At 43.3% G+C, this 26,821-nt stretch overlaps 1 protein-coding gene across 2 annotated transcripts in view; it reads left to right on the top strand.

The window, feature by feature from the left end:
• DIAPH1 (diaphanous related formin 1) overlaps positions 1 to 26,821 on the top strand; it is a 393,428-nt gene that overhangs the window by 106,230 nt on the left and 260,377 nt on the right. For both annotated transcript variants that reach the window (XM_033926973.1, XM_033926972.1), the window contains 3 exons: positions 5,513 to 5,576; positions 15,326 to 15,465; positions 22,519 to 22,627. In XM_033926973.1, coding sequence (XP_033782864.1) covers positions 5,513 to 5,576; positions 15,326 to 15,465; positions 22,519 to 22,627 — 313 coding nt within the window. The remainder of the gene's footprint in view (positions 1 to 5,512; positions 5,577 to 15,325; positions 15,466 to 22,518; positions 22,628 to 26,821) is intronic.

Raw genomic sequence — 26,821 nt, 5'->3', positions numbered from 1 at the left:
GACAGATTCTTCAGATTAGCGGGGACAACAAAAACAAGAGGGCATTCAGAAAAATTGAAAGGAGACAGTTTCAAAACGAATGCTAGGAAGTTCTTCTTCACTCAGAGGGTGGTGGACACCTGGAATGCGCTCCCAGAAGAGGTGATAGGACAGAGTACAATATTGGGTTTCAAAAAGGGATTGGATGACTTCCTGAAGGTGAAGGGGATTGAAGGATACAGATAGAGGGTAACTTTACAGGACACATTTTAGGTAAAGGATCACTTACAGGTCATGGACCTGGGGGGCCGCCGCGGGAGCGGACTGATGGGCACGATGGACCCCTGGTCTGACCCGGCAGAGGCAATGCTTATGTTCTTATGTTCAAATCATAATTACCAGATGCTAGGGTCCACCTTGGGGGTCAGTGTCCAAGAAAAAGATCTGGGTATCATTGTAGATAATACACTGAAACTTTCCACTCAATGTGCAGTGTTGTCCAAACATGCAAACAAGATGCTAGCAATTATTAGAAAAGAGATTGTAAACAAGATTAAGAATGTTATAATGCCTCTGTATCGCTCCAAGGTGTGACCTCACCTTGAATTTTGCATTCAATTCTGGTCACCGTATCTCAAAAAAGATATAGCGGAATTAGAAAATGCTCAAAGAAGAGCGACCAAGGTTATAAAGGGGTATGAGGAAAGACTAAAGAGGTTAGGGTTCTTCAGCTTAAAATACGACAAAGTAACCAAACGGATTTCATTAATAACCTATTAATTCCACATTGTCAATCTAAAACGCTTCGCTCCATGACACAAAACCTTTTTGTAGTTTCATCTTTAAAACAAATAAACACTATAAGGTCTAACAATTTTACAGTAAGCGCACCACCACTATGGAACTCTATTCCCAACTATATTCGGGAAGAAAAATCTTTGATCCACTTTAAAATCTTTGATCCACTTTAGTGAGGAGTGTGTGGCGCAGTGGTTGGATCTACAGCCTCAGCACCCTGGGGTTGTGGGTTCAAACCCCACGCTGCTCCTTGTGATCCTGGGCAAGTCACTTAATCCTCCATAGCCCCAGGTACGTTAGATAGATTGTGAGCCCACCAGGACAGATAGGGAAAATGCTTGAGTACCTGATTGTAAAAACCGCTTAGATAACCTTGATAGGCGGTATATAAAATCCTAAATAATAAACTTGAAATAATAATAAAACAAACTTAAAAACATTTCTGTTCCAAGATGCATATTACACCTAAATGCTCTTGTAAGGGCAAAAAAAAACACACCAAACAACATGCCGACTGCAGAAAGCATCCTTTTTTTCCCCAGCCCAAATTTCTTTTTATCTTAATTGTTTCTTTCTCTTGAAAAACATTGTAGTTCTTCCCCCTTTCCCATTTGTTTCTGTTCGTCCTGTCTAATTTATTACAGTCTATTTTAATTGTCCTCCCCATTTTATGTGAGACAAACTGTAATTTTTATTGTACACCGCTCAGAAGTCTGATTGAGCGGGATAAAAATTTTTAAATAAACTTAGAACTTGAAACCTGAAGGGAGATGTTATTGACGTCTACAAAATCCTGAGTTGTGTAGAATGGGTACAAATAGATCAATTTTGAACTCTTATCAAAAATGACAAAGACTAAGGAACACTCGATGAAGTTACAGGGAAATACTTTTAAAAGAAATAGGAGGAAAAATTTTTTACTCAGAGAATACTTATGTTCTGGAACGCATTGCCAGAGGATGTAAGAGTGATTAATGTAGCTGGCTATAAAAAAGGTTTTGGAAAGTTCATAGTCTGCTATTGAGACAGACATGGGAAATCCACTGCTTGCTTTGGATCGGTAGCATGGAAAGTTGCTACTAGTTTAATTTTTGCCAGGTACTTAGGATTATACATAAACATCAATAAAATAATAATAAAGGAAGTGTCAAAGGTTAAAATACTAGGAGTTATTCTGGACCAGAAATTGAATTATCACGAGTAAATAAGTTCATTGATTAGAAGCTGCTTTTACAGGCTACGGATGATTAGATTGTTATCCTCATTCCTTGACGAATCATCATTGAATATTCTAATACACTCGTTGGTCATATCAAAAATAGACTACTGTAATGCCTTGTACAAGCGAACAACATTAAAAGAAATACGCAGATTACAAATAATACAAAATACTTCAATAAAAATAATGACCAAAAGAAAAAATTTGATCATGTTACTCCCTTCTTAAAAGAAGCACATTGGTTACCTGTAAACTATAGAATTACATACAAAATAGCACTACTTAATACAAAACATCTAATATAATAAAACGCTAGCCACGCATGCGCACTCCCTCCTGCGTGTTCCGTTTTCCATGCGCTGTAGGGCCCCGCAGGTAGGAGTGCGCATGCGCGGCTACCGTTTTATTATATTACATATTGGCTGCTGGTAGGGGCTACAGTGATGCTGAATCTCAAGGTATTGCATGGAATGGGTTTTGTTTAGGGTTGTTTTTCGTCCTGTTGTTAGGTCTGGCCTGCTCCCTGCTCACCTTGCCGTATTGTATTTTTAAGTTGAAAGACGCGGCGGTGGCTCCTCTCACGATCCCCGCCTGCGTCGTACTTCCGACACAGGTGGGGATCATGAGAGGAGCTGCCGCTGCATCTTTCAACTAAAAAATACAATACGGCAAGGCACGCAGGGAGCAGGGCAGACCGAAGCTCCGAATTGAACTGCCAGTTGGCCGGCTCCCTTGCCGGAGTTATTTTTCAGTTTACAGGTGCCGCTGCGGCTCCTGTCACGAGCCGCACCTGCTTCAGAGAAGACTTCCAATGCAGGCGGGGATCGTTAGAGGAGCTGCGGCGGCATCTTTAAACTGAAAAATAACTCCAGCAAGGGAGTCGGCCAGACCGTGGGAAGATTAGGGGGATGGAGAAATCCTGCTGCTGCACAGGGAAATGGAGGGGGAGGGGATGCTGTGGCTGCTGCACAGGGAAGTGAGGGGAGGGGAAAGATGCTGCTGAACAGGGAAATGGAGGGGGAGGGAATGCTGTGGCTTCTGCACAGGGAAGTGGGGGGAGGGGAAAAAATGCTGCTGAACAGGGAAATGGAAGGGGAGGGAATGCTGTGGCTACTGCACAGGGAAGTGAGGGAAGGGGAAAAAATGCTGCTGAAAGGGAAATGGAGGGGGAGGGAATGCTGTGGCTGCTGCACAGGGAAGTGGGGGGAGGAAAAAATGCTGCTGAACAGGGAAATGGAGGGGGAGGGAATGCTGTGGCTGCTGCACAGGGAAGTGGGGGGAGGAAAAAATGCTGCTGAACAGGGAAATGGAGGGGGAGGGAATGCTATGGCTGCTGCATAGGGAAGTGGGGATGGAAAAAAATGCTGCTGAACATGTAAATGGAGGGGGAGGAAATGCTGCTTTGGCTTTTGCACAGGGAAGTAGGGGGGAGGGAAAAATGCTGCTACACAGGGAAATGGAGGGATGGAGGGGGAGGGAATGCTTCTTCGGTTTCTGCACAGGGAAGTGGGGAGGGGGAAGGGAAAATGCTATTGCACAGAGAAATGGAGGGAGAGGCAATGCTGCAGCTGCTGCACAGGGAAGTAGGGAGGGAGACAGAAAGAAAGGAAGAAAGACACAGGGGCAGGGAGAGAGACAGATAGCCAAAGGGGGCCAGGAAATGAGACAGCCAGAAAGAAAGACAGCCGGAGGGAGAGAGACAGAAAAAAAAACAAAACAACAGGGGTAGGGAGAGAGACAGAAAGAAAGATAGACATATATTCTAGCACCCGTTAATATAACGGGCTTAAAGACTAGTTAATGAATAAAGCTCCTGCATTCTTAGAAAGACTTGTAATCCCTTATGTTCCTACAAGATCTTTAAGATCTGAGGAGAAATCTCTGTCCCTTCACTAAGATTCATTTATACGTGGAGGGACACAATTTTCTCTATTATGACACCTCAAACTTGGAACTTGCTTCCAATTTATATTAGGGAAGAAAAATCACTTAGTAAGTTCAAAGGTTTCTTAAAAAGCTGGCTCTTTAAGGACGCTTTCAAATGAGCTGCTTGAATTCTTTAAAATTCAAACATTCTATAGTGGACTAAAATCTTCTAAATGAAAATTATGTGGGTAACAATTCCCATCCTACTGTCTTAACCTCTAAGTTCATTTTATTTTTTTTATGAATTGTAGTTAAACCTGTCTTCCTCTTGTGTCCTGTAGTGTCATAGTTTTAAAATACGTGGTTTTTTTTACCCTGTTTTTATTATTTGTAAATCTCTTTGGAATATGATATTGCGATCATATCAAACTTTTAAATAAACTTGAAACCTGGATTGGGCACCGTGAAGACAGGATATTGAGCTAGATGGACTATTGGTCTGACCCAGTAAGGCTTATATTCTTATCCACCCTACACTCTTTTTTGTTTTGCAATAGTGGTTTTGTGTATACATCCCAGATTTCATCCTTTGCCAGTTATTTGTCCTGATGACATTTTCCTCAAATGATATACCCATAAAGATGAACATATTAGTTTGAATTGAAGAAAAGAACTTAAATTTCTTTGTGGAGCGGACTAAGCTATTAGAAGTGCCATACTGCTTTTTTTGGTCCTTTTGAGCACGTTGTCTAATTGGCTTGCAGGTTGCAACTCTCTGCAATGCCCTGGGAGGCTTGACTTTAGGAGGGCATGTCAAGACTCATAGTGTCAGAGGCATGGCATCATTGGTGGGAGATCTGCAAAGGTATGATATGGATATCTGTCCACAGATTTGCATCCCTTTACTGCTTATCCTGAATTAACAGTGAATTTGACTTTCACAATCTGTTTAAGGTTTAGAAATCATTCTTCTCCTCCCATAGGGCCCATTTTATTATTTCCGGTTTACCTTCATATTAAAAAAGCAACAACAAAAAAAATTAAAAGTGGTATATTGCCACTAACAAAATGTTATCCTTTTTATTTAAAAACACAAAAGCTAGGGATTATCATGTATGTGAACTGCTATCCTGCTTGTTCAGAGCAAAAGCAAAATAGCTTTTTTTGGCAGGTGTTGTCTGAGAATAACAGGATCCCTGTTTTCACCAAACTTTCCAACTCTTCAAGGTGTTGGTCCTCTTTATAATAGATAAATAGGGAATGAGGGTGGCATCAGTAATGACATACATACTCAATTGTGTATTCTAGAAAGCTCTTAACTTTTTGTAAACAATAATCTGGACTTAGGCATTTGGATGACATCACTTTTGTGTAAAGACTGGAATCTTGTCTTTTGAGTATTACTGTAACTTGTAGGCAAGCTCATTGTACTTTGGAATGGTCAAACTAATTCTACCATGCACTGCAGCATTTTATGTGGATGTGAGGTAGGGAACCTATCAGCCTTTTGAGAAGTTAATTGGCAGCATACCTAATTTTACAGTTTCTTTAAAAAAAAAAATTTAACAAGAATATTCAATATTTTAAGATCCTTTTAGTTATGATTAAAATGATTGATTGTTTACTCATGTGTATTTGTTTTTCCCACAGACCTTATGACACAAAAAGCCAACATGAGATTATCAGGTGTTTAAAGGCATTCATGAATAACAATGTAAGAGTTGAAATTTTGACATTTCTGTGACTAATCTTGATAATAGTTCAGAAAAGAGATGTCCATGTTCTTGCAAAATGAGCCCAATACCAGTCCAAAGAACAAAGGCTTATGAGCTTTCCTTATTTTGGTACTGTGCAGCTACAGATCCACACACACACCCTACACACATGTCACATTCTCTTGCCTGGGGGATGTTTTAGCTCAGTGGTCTCAAACTCAAACCCTTTTCTTTCTCAAAACTGACACATTTCAATCACTATATTGAAAATAAAATCATTTTCCCTACCTTTGTTGGCTGGTGACTTTATTTTTCTGTGCTTTTAACTATGTTTCCAGGGCCTTCTTGTCCTTTGACTGTTTTTCTCTCCGTCTTCACTTTCTGCCTTACATCCATCTTTGGCATTAACTAAATATTCAATTTTTCTGCTTTCTTTTCAAAATCTACGTTTCCATGTCTTACCTTTCCTTCTATCTCTCTCTTCTTCCATCCCTATTTCCATGGTCTGACATCTCTTTCCTTTCTTTTCTCCCTCCCTCCTTCTTTCCTTTTCCCTGGTCTTACATCTGTCTCCTTCCCTCCCCCCTTGCCCTGGCATCTCTCTCTCCCCCTCTATGGTCTGATATCTCCTTTCCTTCCCTCCCTCTCATGAACTTGGCATCTCTTGTTCCTCTCTTCTCCCTTGTCTTCCTTCTCCTTCCTTCCCTCTCTTTCCCCAATTGGGTGCAGCAGCAACAAAAGCAGCATTTCCTTCCCCCCCTTTCCTGTGCAGGAGAGGCATTTCTCTTCCACCTTCCCTCCCTCTCCCTGTGCAGCAGCAGCAGCAGCATTTCCCTAGGGTCCTCCTTTCCATATGCAGCAGAGCATTTCTCTTTCCCCTCCCCTTCGGTTCCCTTCCTTGTGTAGCAGCAGCGTGTCTGGCCGGCTCCCAATTGATCGTTCCGTTCAAAGCCGTGGGTGGCGGCTCCTCGCGAGATCCGCGCCTTCGTCAGAAGCCTCTCTGATGTTGTGACGTCAGAGAGGCTTCCGATGCAGGAATGGATAGCGCAAGGAGCCGCCACCCGCGGCTTTGTACGGATCGATCGACTTGAGCCGGCCAGACACGCTGCTGTTGCACAAGGGAAGGGGGAAGAGAAATGCGCGAGGAGCCGCCACCGCTTTACAGTTGATCATCGCGTCCAGACCGCGGGCTGCAAAATAGCACCTAGAGAGCCACATGCGGCCCGTGGGCCGCGTGTTTGAGACCGCTGTTTTAGCTGCTGTAGATTGAGGGAGGAGCACCTTCAGAACTAAGAAAGCGATGAGCAAAGAGAAGGTTTCCATTTCTCACAGAATCGGGTGAAGTGGCAGCCATTTTACAGTGTCTGTCTTTGGACCTTCAGAACTCTATTGAGCCCCAGGATGAAGTTCAGGAGTCACAGTAACTACTCAACACCATGGAGGCATCTTTTAATTCCTCTGATTCTATGGGGGAATCATTTGATCCAGAAGTGTTTTTTTCACCTGAATTTGTGATCTTGTATTGCTTAAAGCACTTTGATTAAAGCACACTTGGTGTTCTTAGATGGAACAAGCCCTCCTAGCTCCATCTTCTGCTCTAGGGGACAGTTTACTGTCTAAATCAGGGATCTCAAAGTCCCTCCTTGAGGGCCGCAATCCAGTCGGGTTTTCAGGATTTCCCCAATGAATATGCATTGAAAGCAGTGCATGCACATAGATCTCATGCATATTCATTGGGGAAATCTTGAAAACCCGACTGGACTGCGGCCCTCAAGGAGGGACTTTGAGACCCCTGGTCTAAATGTATGCTTATGGAAGTTGAAGATATGAATTCCTTTTCTGAGTCTTCTGCTGCTGTTTTACACTATCTGCCCTCTTTGGGTGCTACTACAGCATCCATCAGTGACCTAGAAGAAGGGGAACTCCGATTGCAGACGGAGATGATTTCACAGTAGTTTACTTTTTGCAAAGGCTGATTGAAAAGTAATGATTCTTTTTTTTAAAAAAATTCAGAATTGGAATCAGATGACTCCACAGGACTTGAACGTTTTTCTTTTTCAAAGTAGTATCCTTTACATTAAGTACATTTTTCAGCATTTCAAAAACGATTCAAAGACGTGCAGTAGACTGCTTTGCGACATCACTTTTAGTGCTACGAGTGTGGTGTTTTTCACATCATCATCTGAAGAGAACTTCTTTCTGCATAGCATATTCTCATGTGTGGGGTGATGTCATCCATGAAGCCCAGGCAAGGACAGTAAATGGTGCGTTGGCACTTTAACAAATTCAAAGCTTTCAGACTGCCCGCTACCGTGCATGCGCGATTGCCATCCCAACCATCGAGGACACGCGACACCCCAGTTCTTTGTTTTCCACAGAGCAAGGAAGCCATGTTTCTGTTAGCTGCGCGTCTTTTTTTCTTAAAAGTACCTTCCCTGCATGTATTTTGTGTTTGAACTATTTAGTTCTTTTTAATTTATTTTATTGGTATTTGTTTTTTTAAAAAAGAAAGAAGTTATTTTCTTTCTTTTTGTTTCCTTTTCTTTCTTTGGAAGAGGAGGATCGGCTGTTGGTCATTAACAATTTTTCTTTGAACTAATATAATTGAGTTTAATTTAGCTGAGCAGGTGTTCCAATCCATGTTGAAACCGTTGATGGGGTTTGAAAAGTGCTGTCAGTGTCGGCGTTATATTTCTATCAATGACCCGCATAGCTGTTGTATCCATTGTTTAGGACCTGAACACTGATTTGATTCCTGTATCTATTGTTTCACCCTTCAGAAGTATTCTCTTAAAGCTCGAAGTATTCATCAGGAAAAACTGTTTGGTCCTAACGTGCCAGATAAATCTCTGTCATTGATACCATTGGCTTCTACATCGACATCAGACCTTTCCTCATGTGAAAAACCTGTTAAGAAGCCTTCCACTTCCAAACCAGTGTCACGGGCCTCCTCAGCATCGAGCCCCTTGATGCAGGCCAATCCTCAACATAGACACTCTCCTTCTGTACCGGAGTTGTCTTCCATGGGGCGTATATCCTCTTTGAGGTCTCCCACCCCCAGACATGCAATAGTACCATTGATATCTGCTGAGTCTCAGGTCCCAGGTCGGCACTGACCTCATCGGTACCAGCCCAGTCTGAGTGTAGTTCACATGGGTTACAGGATACCACCTCAAGGTCTGCATTGAAATGATGCTCAGCTTCGCGTAGATCTCTCAAGTCATCGTTGACGTTCATCTTCAGAGTGTAGGTCTGTTTCCAGGGGACATCGACACTCTCGTTCCAAGCGTTGATATTCATCTTCATCGGAACATCGAGCATCATCGACTAACATCCGTAAATTTGAGACATCGTCGTTCATCATCATCGAGACTCTGCATCGAAGATCGGACCATCGGGGTAATTTATCAAAATGTCGACAATGAAAATATCTGCCTGCTGTTTCCGAATAACACTTGTTACAATAAGTAACTGTGCTTTTTTGAACAATGTTCTTGCACACTTTAGTTAGCCGTTGTATCTGCTGTTTAACACAAAATTCTGGAGTACTCTGAGACATGCCTTCTGCCATGACAAAATATACAAATTTTTACCTCTCGCTCTGTCCCAAAAATGAAGAATACGACAGTCCAACTGCATATTCAGAAACATTGATGTATGAGTATAGGAAGAACTAGTACAGTGTTGCCATGTTTACTACTTGAAAAGAAAGATAGAGGCAGTCTCATTACTTTTCAGTCAGCCCTCATTTATTGGTTACTCCTCAAACCCCCCCCCAAAAAAAACAAAACAAAAAAAACCCAAACAAATAAACCCAAAACCTATTTCTGTGGAAGGAGGCTTGGCTTTGAAGGATGTGCAGGACTGTCTTAGTGCACATTTTGACTTTTGTAAAAGAAGTCAAAACAAACATTCCCACAAAAAAGTGAATGTAAAAAGATATGCATTGAAGATTCTGCACAAAGTGATTCACACCCTCTAAGTTACTAAATATATTTTTTATTTTTAAATTTCGGTGGCTAATGTGTGCATTACAGCACTACTTTTACGTAGAAGACAAATGGAGCTGATTGCTCATTTAATCACATCATGTGGTTCCTCACATATTTATGTCATGGATGGATTATATCTAGAAATAGGCTAATGCCAAAGCAAGCATATCTCTATTAGAAACTCTATTAGAGACTATGGATCTCAAGTGCTCGTGGCTATTGCCAATAGAACCACTCTAAGCTAATAACCTAAATGTGAGCTATAATTGGTCCAAAGTGTCTCATTTTGAGTTCTAATTTTTAATCCTATTATTCCTTGAATAAAAATGCCTCTAAGGACTTTTACCAAGTTGGCTTATAAATATATACTTATGCCACTATTGAGGCTTCTTACAAATAGTATTTGTATAAAATACTTAGCTCAGGTGTGACTTTCTACCTGGCCCTCAAGATGTAATACAAGACGTAATATGACGGAAGATCTCCGTTTCGCTCTCGCATTGTATAGAGAGCTTCTTCAGGACATTGATGTTTTGCGCTTACAAATGCTTTTAATTCTACCACAGCATATTCTAGCCCTTACAGGAAGCTGTGGTAGCATTAAAAGTATTTGTAAGCGCAAAACATCAATGTCCTGAAGAAGATCTCTATACAATGCGAGAGCGAAATGGAGATCTTCCGTCATATTACATCTTGTATTACGTCTTGAGGGCCGGGTAGAAAATCAAACCCGAGCTAAGTATTTTATACAAATACTATTTGTAAGAAGCCCGAGAGACTTGCTGTATTTTTCGCTCCATAAGACATACTTTTTTCCCCCCAAAAGTGGGTGGAAATAAGGGTGTGTTTTATGGAGCGGATACCTCCCCCTTATGCCTCGCACCTTTTTTTATCCTCCCCCGCACCTTTCTTTAATTGCTGGCAGTCCAGTACTCCTTGTGGAGTGAATACCCCACCCCGCACCTTTCTTTAATTGCTGGTAGTCCAGCATCGGTCTTCACCCCTTCCTTCTCAGCGACGGGATCATGATGGTGTCCTGCCTTACGATTGGCGGAGGGCAGATGGAGGGGGCGTGTTTGTAGGCACGCAGGCACTACGGAGATGAAGTGGCACAACACGTGTTTTCTGCGGCGCTTAGTTTTCCTTGCAGGCTCCGCTCCGGACTTGTTCCTGTTTGCATCAGAGAAGTGGCGGGGCTCTGAGCAGCACAATCGGCCCTAGTCGAGGCTGAGAAGACTCGGTGGCCGTGGCTCTCCCCAGGCTGACTTCATCTCTCGATTGCTGCTACTATGTGTGCACAGCATTGCACATGAACCCGCAGGGGAGATCGCAGAGGCCTGCAAGAGAAGAGGACTCAGAGGTGCTGAACCCAGAGGCATTGGACCACTGGCAATTAAAAAAAGGTACCGGGGGGCTGCCTACCACCAGAAGCACCAGACCACAAAACGCACCTATGTGTAGAGGAGGAAAAACCAAGAAAAAAAAATTTGGAATCACATTTTTTTTTCTTGATTTTTCCTCCTCTACACATAGGTGTGTCTTATAGAGTGAAAAATACGGTACTTGCTTATTCCACTTTTCCCAGCACTCCACCAGTTTGTATGGTTTCATGTGATGAAGAAAAAAAGATAGAGAAACAAACAATAAACACCAAAGAGAATCATTGCCAATTTTCAACTCTGCCCTTTGGCCTGGCAATGGTTCCTCATACCCTCACCAAGGTGATGGTGGGTGTGGTAGCCTACTTATTCCAGATTGGTCTGCAGTTACACCCCTACTTGCAGAACTGGCTGTTCAGAGCTCCTCATTCTCTTGAGGGTCAGTGCATGGTGGCTTAGATGGTTCAAGTCCTGGAAGACCTGGATTGGATTGTGCATTACAGGAAAAGCAATTTGACGCTGACATAGTCTTTGGAATACCTGGGTGGTGTGTTTGACATGGCAGTGGGCTGCGTCTCTCTTGCAGAGGCACGAAGACAGAAGTTGTGCTCTCAGGTTTTTTGTCTCCAGGACAGAACACCTCCGTTGGTGTGAGATTATCTTCACGTCTTGGGGTCCATAGTGGCTTCCATAGATGTAGTACCTTGAGCGAGGGCACACGTGTCCTCTCCAACAATTCTTCACTGGACTCTAGGGGCCCGGGCCAACATGGATTAGTGGCTCCTTCCACAGTCCCTCTCTAGGGGCATATCACTGCAGATTGCTTCCTGGGTGATTGTGCCCACAGATGCCAGTCTCCTGGACGGAAGAGCCCATTGCAATCATCGTCCTGTTCAGGAACGTTTGATATCCTCCCAGAAGAACTGTTGCTCAACCAGCTGAGCCTGCAGGCCTTTTGATTTGCTTTGGTGAAATTGCAGAAGACTCTGTAAGGCCAAGCAGTCTCTCTGACAGTGCAACAGCAGTGGCATATGTCCATTGCCAGAGAGTTACCAAGAGTGCTTCTCTAGCTCTGGAAGCACGCCTGCTCTTTCTCTGGGCAGAGCACCATCTCCAGGCACTCTCGGTAGTGCATGTAATGGCAGTCGACAATGTTCTGACAGACTTGCTCAGCAGGATGACCTTGGATCCTGGCGAGTGGGTGCTGTCCTCAGCGGCGTTCAGTCCGTTGTTTGGCACTGGGGTCAGCTTCGCTTCAATTTCATGGTGATGGTAAAGAACATGTAAGCTGACTTCTTCTGTCGAAGATCTGAGCCCGGAAGTGACAGCCTAGATGCTGTAGTCATCTGTGGCCTTGGAGTCCTGCTGTATGTTTTTCCTCCCTGGTCCATGTTAGGTCAAGTCCTTCGACAGATCGCAGCCCCTCAGGGACGAGTCATTCTGGTGGCCCCATACTGGCCTTGCAGGCCTTGGTGCAGAGATCTGCTGCGTCTTCACATGGGTTGTGGCTTTTGGTTGTTGGTCCATCCAGCTTTCTTTCTCGTGGAGGATCTGGTTTACTTTGTTGTTATGGCATAGCTATTGAACACGAAGCGTTTTAGCATATAGGCTATTCTGATGCAGTCATTCCTACTCTTCTCAAATCTCTATGAGTGTGTCACAGTGGGTAAAAGCTTCAGCACCCTGAGGATGTGGGTTTAAACCCATGCTGCTCCTTGTGACCCTGGGCAAGTCACTTAATCCCCTCATTGTCCCAGGTACATTAGATAGATTGTGAGCCCATAGGGCAGACAGGGAAAATGTTTGAGTACCTGAATAAACTGTTCTGAGCTCCCTAGGGAGAATGGTATAGAAAATTGAATAAATAAATAAATACTGTATCTGTCTCCGCTAAAGTGTGGATGTCTTTCCTCATTGGTGCAGCTGGAAAGGGTGGCGCTGTATTCCGCTCCTGTTTCAGTAGGGCTAGCCTTTCTCCAAGTGGGCCTTGATAGAGGCCTCACCGTGGCTTCCCTTCGGGTCCAAGTCACTGGACTCTCTTGTTTCAGAGCCTGGGACTGTAGTCCTTCATTTGCATCTCTTGCTGATGTGACCAGCTTTTTGAAAGGTGCTCTTTGCATTAGACCACCGATCAAACCACCATTCCCTTCATGAACCTTTAACTTGGTTTTGTCTGGCCTCACTGAGGCTGCATTTGAGCCTCCCGTTTCGCTCTTGGACCTGATGCTAAAGACAGTTTTTCTGATCGCCATTACCTCAGTGAGATGTGTCTCAGAGCTCCAGGCTCCTCTGTCTTGTAGAGAACCTTTCCTGAGGATCTAAGAGACTGGGATCTCTCTCCTCACAATTCCTTTGTTTCTGCCGAAGGTGGTGTCTGCATTCCATATTAGTCAGGAAGTGTGTGTGCCTGTTTTTCAGCCTATTGGTACTCAGAAGCAGGAGCGCATTTTGTAGAAATTGTATGTCTGCAGAGTTCTATGTTGTAGAGTTCACAGTTGAGTTTTGTTCCTCTGATCATCTGTTTGGGTTGACTCATTCTTCTAAGCGGGGTGCTCCCGCTGTCAAGGCCCAATTTCCAGATGGATCCATAAGACCATTTCGTTAGAAACAGCAGACTATGGACAACAAAGAATATAAGCTATTAAGGTGCATTCTACCAGGAGCATGGCCTCCTCATGGACTGAGGCTAGGGTGATTTCCCCTGAGGAGATTTGTAGGGTAGCTACTTGGTCCACTCTGCAAACATTTACCAAATTTTACAGAGTGGGTGTGGCAGCAAGCCAGGACTCTGTTTTTGGGTCCTCGGTCTTGAGGGTTGGCGCAGTCAGCCTGCCCTAGATGTTTGGGACTGCTTTTGTACTGCCCACTTATCTAGAATGTCTCACCTATTGCACTGGAAAAAGAGATTATGTCCTTACCTTGTTAATATCTTTTTCAGTAGATAGGTGAGAGATTCTAGACTCCCGCCCTGTCCTTTCTGTGTCTGACTACTGGCTCTTTCTGCTTATGCTTCTCCAAGTTTTATTCTTGGATGCCAGTCAGCCCTTTTTGGGCCTTGAAGAATTCTGTATATATGTTCAGAGTACATTCAGGGGTACTTCTTGAGCTTCTTTGCTGCTTTTGTTAGTTGTTAGCTGTTGGTTTACAGTTCCTTATTTGAGCAGAATAGGAACTGTAAATATTGGAAATATTTCAAGTGATGATCCTACTTCACATACAGTTGATGGAGCTCTCTTTGCTTGGGTATTAACTACTAGAGCTCCCAGTGAAATAGAGGAGAGTCAGAGAAAAAATCTGGAGTGGATGCGTTCTGCAGATGGCTCAAGGCCATGGGTAGAATGTCTAGAATGTTTTGCCTATCTACTGGAAAAAATATTATAAAGGTAAACACACAATCTCTTATTCTTTAATCCTTTCAAGCCAGTCTAAACTCTGCCTGTTAGCTGTATAGTTGAATTTTGGCTGTTGTGCAGATGTTTGCTCTTATTTGTTCCAGTACTGCTATAATCTGATTTTAGTGAATTCAGATAGTTTTCTCCTCTGAGTCTAAATTTTTTGTCATTCCAAATATTGAAGATCTGTAGCTGCATGAGCAGGGTGACCAATTAGAGCACGTCACTCAAGTCTTAGTTATTGACTCCATCTACTGACTGACAGACACCAAACCCCCCACAGATTCTGGACTGGTCAAGTAGGGCTAAAGGAAAGAAAATTATTAGGTAAGATGTAATTTCTCCTTTTAAGTTGTCCCACTGATTAGCTACAACTTCTAATAATTTTTTTTTTAATAGCATTGCCTTTAGGATGCAAGATTCAATCATTTGCTTTACTAGTTGAGTTCTGAGCTGTAGAGGTTATCTCATAGGACTTACAATGCCAAACAAAAAGAATATCTGTGGGATGGGATTTGATATTGTCTTTCTGTAGTTATAATTACAGCAGTTTATGTAGTAGATACTTATTTTTATAACTGGGGCAATAAAAGGTTAATTGACTTGCCCAGAGTCGCAAGGAGCTAGCACTGAGAGTTGATCTCGGTTCTCCTGGTTCTCAGGCTGGTGCACTAACCTTTAGATTACTCCTCCCTCTTAAATGCCTCAATAGCAATGGTGTTTTCAATTTGTCAAAAAGAGTAAGACTTACCAACCTCTTCTAAATTTCAATTATTGGTGATGGAGATTTCAGTTTAATTTGAATATTTTCATTGTATTCCATTGATTTAGAACCTTATTAATTTCTTGTTCTGTGAGATTAGATTTGTACAGGAGAAGTGCTGGTTTAGGAGTAGTAGATGGCCTAAAAAGAATAGGGTTGAGAGAGGAAGCACTATGAATACGTTTTGAAAGTTATTTTGCTAACTTGCATCTCTTCTCTTAGTTTGGGATTAAGACAATGTTGGAAACAGATAATGGAATACTACTGCTGGCGAGAGCTGTTGACCCCAGAGTCCCTGCCATGATGATCGATGCCTTGAAACTTCTGTCTGCCTTATGTATTCTGGAGCAACCCATGGACATGTAAGGAGCTTCTTATACTGTATTCAATTTTTCTTTACCCCTGTTACTTTTGCACCCTGTTACATATGCATAATGCACCATCTGTCCTATGCCCTTGAGAGCATTTCCAAAATCCATACTGCTATCAGCTACCTTTATATCTAGTCATGAGTCCTAATTGTATACAGTATTTTTCATGTTTGTACATGGTCTTTTTCTCATACAGCTAATTGTAATTAGAACTAGTATTAAATATGCTGGGTCCAGCATAGAAATTTAGAGGTACCCCCAAAGCAGGCTGTTTCTTATATAGCTGTTGGTAGCTTTTGGCAGATGCCCTGTTTGCATATCCCTAATATCAACTTTGATTGCAATTATGCATTGGGGTTATCTTTAACTGCCAAAAGGATGTTCAAATTCGCTATTATCTGGCTGTGGATAATAACATGGATCAAGTACAGGCCATACCGATCACATGAGTTCTGTGAATTTTTTCCTTTGAATTGAACATGACAGAGTGGAATGGGATCCTGGCAAAGTCACTTTCTCTAGTGCTTTAAGTTTTGGAGTTACTCATGTTTGTTTTTTTGTTATGTCTTGTTTTAACTTGATTTTTATAATTATTTTTTTCAACTACAATCTGTAAATGTACAGCTTAACATGGACGTGCACTGAATTTGGTTTATCTGGAAAGTTTATTGTTCGTGATTAATGTTTATATACAGTCTTACTTTACTAGCACAAAATTATAAAACCTTGCATTACAAAGTTATTGTACATTTTTATATGTAATGCATTGTGACGTCTGAGGCATCCTTTTTGGGGTGGTGTGGTTGGATCTACAGCCTCAGCACCCTGGGGTTGTGGGTTCAAACCCCGCGCTGCTCCTTGTGACCCTGGGCAAGTCACTTAATCCTCCATAGCCCCAGGTACGTTAGATAGATTGTGAGCCCACCGGGACAGAGAGGGAAAATGCTTGAGTAACTGATTGTAAAAACCGCTTAGATAACCTTGATAGGCGGTATATAAAATCCTAATAAACTTGAAACTTCTTTCTTTCTCTCTCTCTCTTTCTCTCTCTCTTTCTCTCTCTCTTTCTCTCTCTCTTTCTCTTTCTCTCTCTCTCTTTCTCTCTCTCTCTTTCTCTCTCTCTCTTTCTCTCTCTCTCTCTCTCTCTCTCTCTCTCTTTCTCTCTCTCTCTCTCTCTCTCTTTCTCTCTCTCTCTCTTTCTCTCTCTCTCTTTCTCTCTCTCTCTCTTTCTGCAAACACTAGAGCACAGCTATGGATTGAACACCTCGAATATAGAATTTTCCAGGAACTACCAGAATGGGAAGATTAGGTTTTCACCTTCGATAATCTTTTTTTTTTTCTGTTAGTCCTTGGAAAATTCAGTATGCTAGGTGTTCAATCCCCTCCCACCTCTAGCGTTTAATCCCCTCCCACCTTTAAAGAGAGATTTAGAGCCTGCTGTGGTTCAGTCCTAAAGCCAAGCAACATACCTGAACAAATCCATGACGAGGAAGGGGGTACTGGGGAAGTCCCCAGCAACAAACAATTTGTGACCTGGTCTGTGCTGCGAAACAAGTAATAGACAGGCACAAAGGCAACACAGAAAAAACATTGAGGAACAATGTAGAACTAATCTGCTGTGTGCAACGATCACCCACATGAGACAGCCTTCATTAGTGCATACTCCCAGAATTGGAAAATTTCCCACAGGATCTGTCAACTGGCTGGAAGATTCTGAAGCCTGGAAAGAGAATAAGCAAGGTAGAAAGTAGGCAATTCAGAACAAGGAGGAAATGGGCTGTACTGAATCCTCCAGGGACTAACAGACAGAAGATTTTTGAAGGTGAAAACCTAATCTTCCATTCTATTATGTCCCTTCCGGATTCAGTATGCTAGGTGACATACCAAAACAATGGCAACGTCTAGGGAGGGATAGAAGAGCATGCCTGCAACACTGAGGTCCCAAAAGCGGCATCAGAGTGAGCCATCACATCCACACGGAAAAAAATGGGTAAACATAGAAAGAGAAGACCAAGGAGCCGTCCTACAAATTTTATCTGGAGAAAAAGCGCAAGACTCTGCCCACGAAGCAGCAACACGTCTAGTGGAGTGAAGTGAAACTGGAGGCAGCTTGCCGTGGATGACATAAGCAACGGAAATGGCCGAATGAATCCATCGGGCGATTGAGGTCATAGACGCTTGCTGACTATGCTGAGGCAGAGCAGTCATGAGAAAAAGGAGATCAGATAGCTGAAAATCATTAGTCCTCTCCAAAAGTGGAAGAAGACTCTCTTGACGTCCAACTGATCCTTTTGCTCTGAGCCTATGGAATGATATGCAGGCAAACAATCCTCCTGGGTAACAAGGAAAGCAGAAAACTACCATCGTTAGAAAGGAAGGTACAGTAAGGAGAACAACTGCTACGTCTGTAATATGGAGAAAGGGTCACTGCACGAAAGAGTTTGAAGCTTAGAAATATGTCATGCCGAGATAAAGATGACCAGATGACTGAGCATCAGATCCAGAAGAATAGCAGCCTTCAGTGGCTCGAATGGGACTTCCACAAGGCCGTGTAGAACAATGATATGATTCCAGGAAGGGAAAAGATGATGCAGGAGAGGCCGCAAATAAAGCACATCTCTCAGAAACCTGGTCACATCTGGGTGAGCAAGAAGCGAACTAGAACCTCTGTGGGCTCGGAAGCACAAAAATCCTGCTAACTGAGCTTTAAGGGAGTCCACCACTAAACCCTTATCTAAGCATGCCTGAAGAAAAGCCAGGACCACCGAAATGGGAGCCCGCTCAGGCTCCACCTGGTCTTTAGCACACCACTGTTGGGAAGCCTTCCAGGCTGAGGTATAAGTAGCCATAGTTTATGATTTCTTGGACTTCAAGGGCATTAAGAGGACCTCCTCTGAATAACCACACCTCATCGAGGTTGAACGCTCAAGAGCCATGCTGGAAGACCAAAGTGCTGTGGGTCTCCATGGGCCCTGCCCAAGAAAGTTGTGAGGAAGAGGGAGTTGGAACTTCCCATCCCGCTGCAGACTGACGAGATCTGCAAACCACGGATGATGAGGCCAGTCCAGAGCAACGAATATCACGAAGCTGGGATGCCGACAGGCCAGAGGTCACTGAGGGAACACTTAAAGGAGCTCGTGAGCTGGCCATGTCTAAACCAAGACTTCCAAGCTATGTTCTTCAACTGAAGAAGCGCCTGACCTTTGAGTTCTCTATTGAAGCTATCAAGTCCATCTGGGGCTGAACCCAGCACTGTATGATCAGACAAACGTTTTCCATGAGAGGGACCATTCTCCTGGGTCCAGGACTTGTTAGCTGAAGTCCGTTTAAGCAACTTTCTACTCTTTCTAAATTTTCTTTACTTTCTGTTTACTTTTATTATTGTTTATTATTTACTTCATTGTTTTCATTATATATAGAGAGAAGTGTTTAAACTTAGCTTTCAATAGCATTCATCCCCTTTTCCAACGCGTTTTGAATTCCTTTGTCAAGGATGGGGAGGTACTGAGGAGAAAGAAAATAGTTTAGTAGTCTGTAAATCCCCAAAATGAAGCCTAAGATAACACCACTAAATTAAAAATAACCCTTACAAACCTTAGTGAAGCTGTCTGCTTTTACAAAACTCTGCTGCCGCGAATACAAGATGGCGATGGTGTTCTAACAATGCCCTCAAATAGGGAAACCCCTCTGACATCAAAGATGATGTGCTACCCAAGCAGCGAGTTACATTCAAGCCTGACAGGCGGAAGAACACAAAGAACTAATCCACTTGTGCCATCCAATCTGAAGTCTCATTCAAGCCATTCGCTATCGTGGAATTTAGCTCAAACATCCATTTTAACTCTCTGATGTTCAAAGTTAGTTCGATATTCCCTCCCTTCCATCCAACAGTAATTGAATCAAGAACGCACCATTTCAAGTCTTGCAACTGATGCTGACATAATTTCCAATGCCTAACAAGGGGCGTAGTTTCATTTTGGGTATGCACCCTAGATTTGAGTTCCATTGACCTTGTTTTAATAGGGCGACTGGTGCACCCAACATATAGTTTGGGACATGGACACTGGATTACATAAATTACAAAAGCAGAGGTACAATTTGTGATATTCCTAGCTTGGTAAATTTTTCCTTCAGCGGGACTTTGGATGATGATCAAAATCAGAAACTGGAAATGTATAAAGACTCTATAAAGCAAACTAAAAATTAAAAAGTTTAAGAGGGACGACAGAGACTACATGAGTAATCAAGTCTACATGTGGCTCTTTAGGGGTAATGTAACAACAGCCAGTAAACAACCCTTTGAAGATGATCAATTATCCACTGATTCAAGTTCCGCCAGTAGCTATAGTGGAGGTCGCCCTAATACCAAAGGACAGCGTGGACAAGGTTTTGTTTTTTTTAAACCCTGGGGCCAACGAGGGAGGTCGAGGTCCCAGATGAGTGGGTTTCCAGACAGGATTATACTCAAGACCCTCAAACTCAATCACAACAGAGGGGCACTCAGCCATTGTGAATATTTCTGTTATTGATTTGACTCAGGAGTCAGGAGGATTTGACTCAGGAGGCTTTGTTAAATCTGGGCTTAGAGTTTGTGCCCACTGTGAAATATGATGCTTTTGAAACCAGATTGTCAATATACAGCCTCTTAAACAAATTGCATTTGAAGATGTTTTTTATGGATCACTCAGTTATCAATGACGGAACTACCAGAAAATCCAACTGGTATCCTGTGTTTCCTTTTCATCCTAATTTGATAACATTTAGAAATTTATCTGGGAATGTTTGATATTTTCATGTCTCTTCATTTTTGTTTTTACGTATATTCCAAATGATTACAATTCTATAGTACTATTCTTGATATGTATGTCCTCCGTTATAATTTGTAAAATATTTTTATTTTTATTCTTTGATATCTTATGACGTTTATGTCCTTGAGCTTATTATAATCTAATGTACTAATGATATTCATGTTTCATATCTATGTGCATATCACCTCATGTTATTTATTGATGTATCTTTTACAATATATATTATTTGATACGTTTCTCTCTGTTTTTAGCATTTAAATGTAGTTTTATGATTATTTGTTCAACAGTCCTTTCTTGATCATTTTGTTCTCTTAAACGCACACTTTTTATGTGATGTTTGTTTTATATCTGTGCTGTTTTGCATTATAGATTTTATCTACACGCCCCTGAGGAAGGTGTTTTTAAGCCGAAACACAGACTGTGTTGGGGTCCAGGAGATTCAGCACCAAAAGGAATTAAGGATTCTCTATGAAACTTGACTTATGTTTTGTTTTTTAGACGTTTATTTGTATGCTTTTATTTGTTTGTAATAAATTGATTTGTTTCTGTGGCTGACGTTTAGTGTCCCTTCCCCGCTCTTTTTGTGCTGTCTCTTTGAAGTTGACAATACCCAAGCTCTGTAGCAGAGAGATGACAGTTTCCACCACATGGGTGCAGTCGTATTGAGACAGAGCCCTGACTAACCAGTCATCAAAGAAAGGATGGACCTGGACACCTTCCCTGTGGAGAAAAGCCGCTACAAGTACCGTCGCCTTGGTGAAAGTGTGGGGAGCTATCACAAACCCAAAGAGAAAAGCCGAGGACTGAAATGCTGTTGCAGAACATGGAAACACAGAAACTTGTGATGCTCCAGAAATTTTTGAATATGGAGGTAGATCTCCATGAGATCCAAGACCGCTAGAAACTCCCCAGGAGAGACAGCAGCAATGACTGTATGCATGGTTTACATTCGGAAATAAGGAATCCGCAGGAAGTGATTGACCGACTTGAGAGATCCAGAACAGGCCTCCATTCCTCTGAGCCATACTGTGGCATGATGAAGTATAAAGAGTATCTGCCGAAGCCCAATTCATGTTCTAGTGCTCAGATGTCCAAGAGATGCTGCAAAGTAGTGCGGACTTTTGACTCTTTTTTCGGTTGTCCTGCCAGTGAGTCCAACTGGAGGCAGGTAAAAGAAATCTATTTAGTGCACCTCCCGAATGATGTCTTGCACCCATTTATCTGAGGACATGCGAGACCACTCCTGGTAAAACTGAGCAAGGCAGCCAGCCTTCTGGAGGGTTGTTTAGGAGCAGTAGCTGCACGGGATCTGGATGTCTGAGGACATCTGGAATTGGAAGTGTTGTCACAGGAACTATCCCTGGGAATATCTCTGGGAGGAAGAGCCCGAGGATCCCTGACGAAAACGGTGGGAGGGATGAAAATTACTATCATCCCCTCCCAAAGTCCGGCAAGACTTGGTCACAGGGAGAGACTTAGGGTGGCAATCAGCAACACCAGCCATGAGGTCATCCAGACCTTTCCCAAAAAGAAGCTGATCCTTGAAAGGAAGTCTGCTTAAAGTGGCCTTGGATGTAGCGTCCACAGCCCAAGCATGGATCCAAATAGTCTGCAAAGGGGTCTCAAGGCACTGAAGCCACCAAAAAAGACAAACTCTAAGCAAAAAATAAGAAAAAGATGCAGAGCAGATCCAAAAGATTTCTGCACAGATTGCTTGCAGAAATGGAACCTACAGGAGGCTCTAACTCTCTCTCTCTAAGGTGAGAGGGACATGTGCTCAGAAAAATGTTTGGATTTCTGCAACTCCTGGATCTGAGCTGTTTTCTCTGCCGCGGTCCTGTCCCTCCTCTGACATCAGAGGCAGGATTGCGGAGGAAACAGCTCAGAAGCAGTGCAAAGATCGCAATCATCACGATCTTATCTGCAGGCTGTTCCTCAAAGGTAAACGGTGTGTGTGTGGGGGGGGAACAGGACAGCAGCACTTCGCGACTGACCTTCCCTCCCTTGCCCTCTAAAGCAGGTATGGCAGCGGCCGGCCAGCAAGAGCAGCGCTGCCGCTCCTGCTTTAGGGAGCGAGGGGGGAGGGTCAGCCGAATCAGGAACTGATTTTTTTTGTTTGTTTGTTTGTTTTGAATCGATTCGAATCGGTGAACCGATGTGAATCGGGCAGCACTACTCTAAACTCTTGTTTTATTCTTTTTGGAATTTATAATTAATAAATTACAATTATTTAAAGGAATGAACGGGTATTGGAGGCACTGACTGAAAGGGCCGAACTTGATGAAATGGAGCGCTTCAGACCACTACTCGATGGACTGAAAAATGGAACTTCTGTTGCACTGAAGGTATATTCAGCTTTTATATTAAAGGTTGAGGATTTTTAAGACGTGTTAGTATGGGGTAGAACATATTTGGCTTAGTAAATTGGTGGGGATGTTTTTAGAATTTTTTTTTTTTTTTTTTTACCATGAACAAAAATCATAATACACAGTAACAGCAAATAACCCACAAGTGCCAGGCCCAAATTAGTTCAGTCCATTGATTTCCATAGCAGCTAGAATCTATTGAGACGATGACTTTTGTCCATCACTTTATGCTCAAATTCATATATATTGTACAATAAGGGCTCCTTTTACAAAGGTGTGCTAGCGTTTTTAGCGCACGCACCGGATTAGCGTGCGCTACCCGAAAAACTACCACCTGCTCAAGAGGAGGCAGTAGTGGCTAGCGCGCAGGGCATTTTAGCACGTGATATTCCGCGCATTAAGGTCCTAATGCACCTTTGTAAAAGGAGCCCTAAGTTACACCAGTGGTGACAGTTCAAAGTTGATTGTGTTTCTAAGCTGTAATTGTTTGTGAGTCATCCAGTGAAGAAGGTAGGCCTAGCATACCAACTGTTTTATGTGTTAGTGTCTCATTAGTACCCATTATCCCAGGACAAGCAGGCAGTCTATTCTCACATATGGGTGACGTCATCCACGGAGATGGATGCGGACAGCCTCGCAAGCAGACTTGCTTGTAGAAACTCAGAAGTTTTGAGTCTGCCGCACCGTGCATGTGCGAGTGCCTTCACTCCCAGCACAAGGCGAGTCTCCTTAGTTCTCAGGAGCCGAGAAGTCTGTCTTTGACGCTCTGCGCTGAACTTTGTTCGCTCGTGCTTTCTCTTCACCGCGGTTTGTGTTCTTTATTGTCGCGAATCGCTGTGTTATTTTCTTTATTTTCTGTTAGTAAAAAAAAAAAAGTTTTATTTTTTCATCGACTGACTGGCGGGGCAGGTCGCGTGCCTGCAGCCTACGTGCTTCGACTTTGCAGCGGCTATCTTCCCTTCTATGTCCCGGCCAGTCACAGGCTTCAAAAAGTGTAGCCAGTTCCAGTGTGCGATTTCCCTCACGGACCCACACTACTGGTGTCTTCGTTGCCTCGGGCCTGACCATACTCTGAAGTCGTGCGAGCACTGTGCTATTCTTCAACCTCGAGCCCTTAAACGTTGTCGGGTTCAAGTGGAAATATTGTTTAAGATGGACTCTTCAGCTGCACCTTCGACCTCGATTTCTGACTCGGTCAAGATTTCAGCCGGGGGTCCTCCTGTTTCCACAACTCCGACCTCGAGTCTCATCAGCCTTCCTCGTTCGGATCGTCTTTGGCCTCGAGTACACCTGCTTTATCTTCCCCGAGCTCCCCTCAGGTCATATACCTAAGCAGAAGGTTCCTGCTGTGGTCTACCACCACCTTGGAACCTATAGCCTCAGCAAGTGGTCCAGTTTCAGACTCGGATCCACAATTGCAGGCTTCTCTCCAGACCATGTTAGAGCAGCAATTTGTTCAGTTACTGAGCAAATACGGTCCTGCCTCAACTCTGCCTCCTGCAATCCAGCCTGGGAAATCAGCAGTCTCCCACGAGGTCGAGTCCCTGCCTATGCCTCGTGCTGAGTCTACACACTCTATAGGAGTGATTCGAGATTCCTCGATCCAAACCACTGTGTCTATGGGGTTTCGATCTACAGCTTCTAGCCCTATTCATTCACCAATGGCACTGCCCGTTTCCAAGCATAAGGCAAAGTCTCCTCGATCTTACCCGAGACCTGCTTCCAGGCAGCACTCTCGTCGTCGATTGAGGCCCTCATCTAGGCATCCATCGAGGTGCAAGTCTTCTTCCAAAGAATAGCCTTCCTCATCCAGGCCTCACTCAAGACCTTCCAGCTCATCGAGGCCTCCAACTCCTCGATCGAGATCACCGATTGCAGACCCTGAGGACTCAACTGATTCCAGTGCCTCCTCCAACAAGTCTGTCTATTCCTTGGGTTACCAATATTCCAGAAAGGCTTCGCATTCATTCTCCACTCGAGGTGCCTCGAGGTCATTGAGTCCTTCTTGAGGCCAGGCTCTGGCGGATCAGTTGTCCTTTTCTTCCTTTCTTCGTCAAATGGCTGACGACCTGGATATTAAATTGGACGCTTGTTCTAAATACTCTTAAGGAGTATTTAGAGGAAATGCATCTGCCTCAACATCCTGCAAAGTCACTCAAATTTCCTCTTAACAGGCTTCTGTCTCAAACTTTCAAATGAAACCTGGAGACTCCTTATGCTATACCTGCTGTTCCAGGCAAATTGGAATTGAGGTATAGAACTCTACATTGCAAGGGGTTTGAGAATTCACAATTATCTCATCAACCCCTCCTTGTGGAATCCTCTTTGAAGAGGTCCCATCCTTCCAGAGTCTATGCCACAGTACCGCCTGGAAGAGAGGGTAAGACCATGGACAAGTTTGGCTGTCACCTTTATCAGAATTCCATGATGGCCTCCAGAATCCTCAACTACAATTTTATTTTCACTACTTATTTTAAGTTCCTGATTGATCACCTTCCAAGTTTATGAAAAACCTGGATCAATATAGACATGTGGAGTTTCTAGAACTCTCTGCTACATTGGCACAACTCCGGTTACAACTTCTCCAGTCATCTTATGATGCCTTTGAACTTTGTTCCAGGGTCACTGCTTTCTCAGTAGTGATGCGCCGCCTGGCCTGGCTTTGCACCATTGATATGGACCCCAATCTTCAGGACCGTCTGGCTAATATTCCAGATCATCCTCCAAGAGAGGCTGCTTTGTATCCTGCATAGTCCTTTCTTTTTCTCCAGGAGGTTCAATCCCTTCTCCTGCTGAATGCCATCAAGGAAATTCCTCTTTCTCAGCAGAATCAGGGATTCTACTCCCGCTACTTCTTAGTTCCCAAGAAAACAGGAAGACTGCGACCCAATCTGGATCTCAGAGCTCTCAACAAATTTCTAGTCAAGGATCAGTTTCGGATGCTCTCCCTCGCCCTGCTTTATCCTCTTCTCAATCAGAACAACTGGCTATGCTCTCTGGATCTCAAGGAAGCCTACACACATATTCCAATTCATCCGGCTTCCAGGAAATATCTCCGTTTTCAGATAAATCAATGTCACTGCCAGTACAAGGTCCTTCCCTTCGGTCTGGCGTCTTCTCCCAGAGTCTTCACAAAGTGCCTGATTGTAGTTGCTGCATCTCTCAGATCGCACAGTCTTCAAGTCTTTCCCTACCTGGACAACTGATTGATCAAGTCTGTTTCCTCTCAGGAAGTGGTTCGAACAACATCTCAGACCATTTCCTTTCTTCAAGGACTCAAAGTCAACTGGCACAAAATCTATATATACCGCATATCAACAAAGGATCCAAGAGGAAAAAGAACAAATAACCAGCATGGCTCACTGTATAGGTGAAGGAAGCGATCAGAGACAAGAAAACATCGTTTAAGGAATGGAAAAGGTCAAAAACGGATGAAAACTGGAATAAGCACAAACAACATCAACGTATGTGTCAAAAAGCGGTAAAAGGGGCCAAAAGAGACTACGAGGAAAAAATAGCCAAGGAGGCGAAAAACTTCAAGCCGTTCTTTCGATATATTAAGAGGAAACGACCCGTGAGGGAAGCATTGGGGCCGTTGGATGACCGTGGAATAAAGGGAGTGCTAAAGGAAGACAAAGAAATCGCTGCAAACTGAACACATTTTTTGCGTCTGTATTTACCGAAGCATACCGGAACCCATCAGGCTATATACTGGAAAAGAAGACGGGAAACTGACATGGTTGACGGCCAGTCTAGAAGAGGTATGCAAGCAGATTGTTAGTCTTAAGAGCGACAAATCCGTCTTAAGAGCGACAAATCCCCAGGACCAGATGGCGTCCATCCAAAGGTCATCAAGGAACTGAAAGGGACTATAGCTGAACTGCTTCAGCTAATAGCCAATCTGTTGATCAAATCGGAAAAGATTCTGGAAGACTGAAAGGTGGCTAATGTTATGCCGATCTTCATAAAAGGTTTGAGGGGAGATCCAGGAAACTATAGACCGGTGAGTCTGACCTCGGTACCGGGAAAGATGGTAGAGGCGCTGATAAAGGACAGCATCATTGATCACCTTGACGGACACGATCTGATGAGGACCAGTCAGCACGGTTTCAGTAAAGGCAGATCTTGCCTGACAAACTTACTGCACTTCTTCGAGGGAGTAAACAGGCAGAT

The sequence above is a fragment of the Geotrypetes seraphini genome, chromosome 18 (assembly GCF_902459505.1).
Source record: "Geotrypetes seraphini chromosome 18, aGeoSer1.1, whole genome shotgun sequence".
Classification (NCBI taxonomy): Eukaryota; Metazoa; Chordata; class Amphibia; order Gymnophiona; family Dermophiidae; genus Geotrypetes; species Geotrypetes seraphini.
This window is presented reverse-complemented; position numbering and strand designations above follow the sequence as displayed.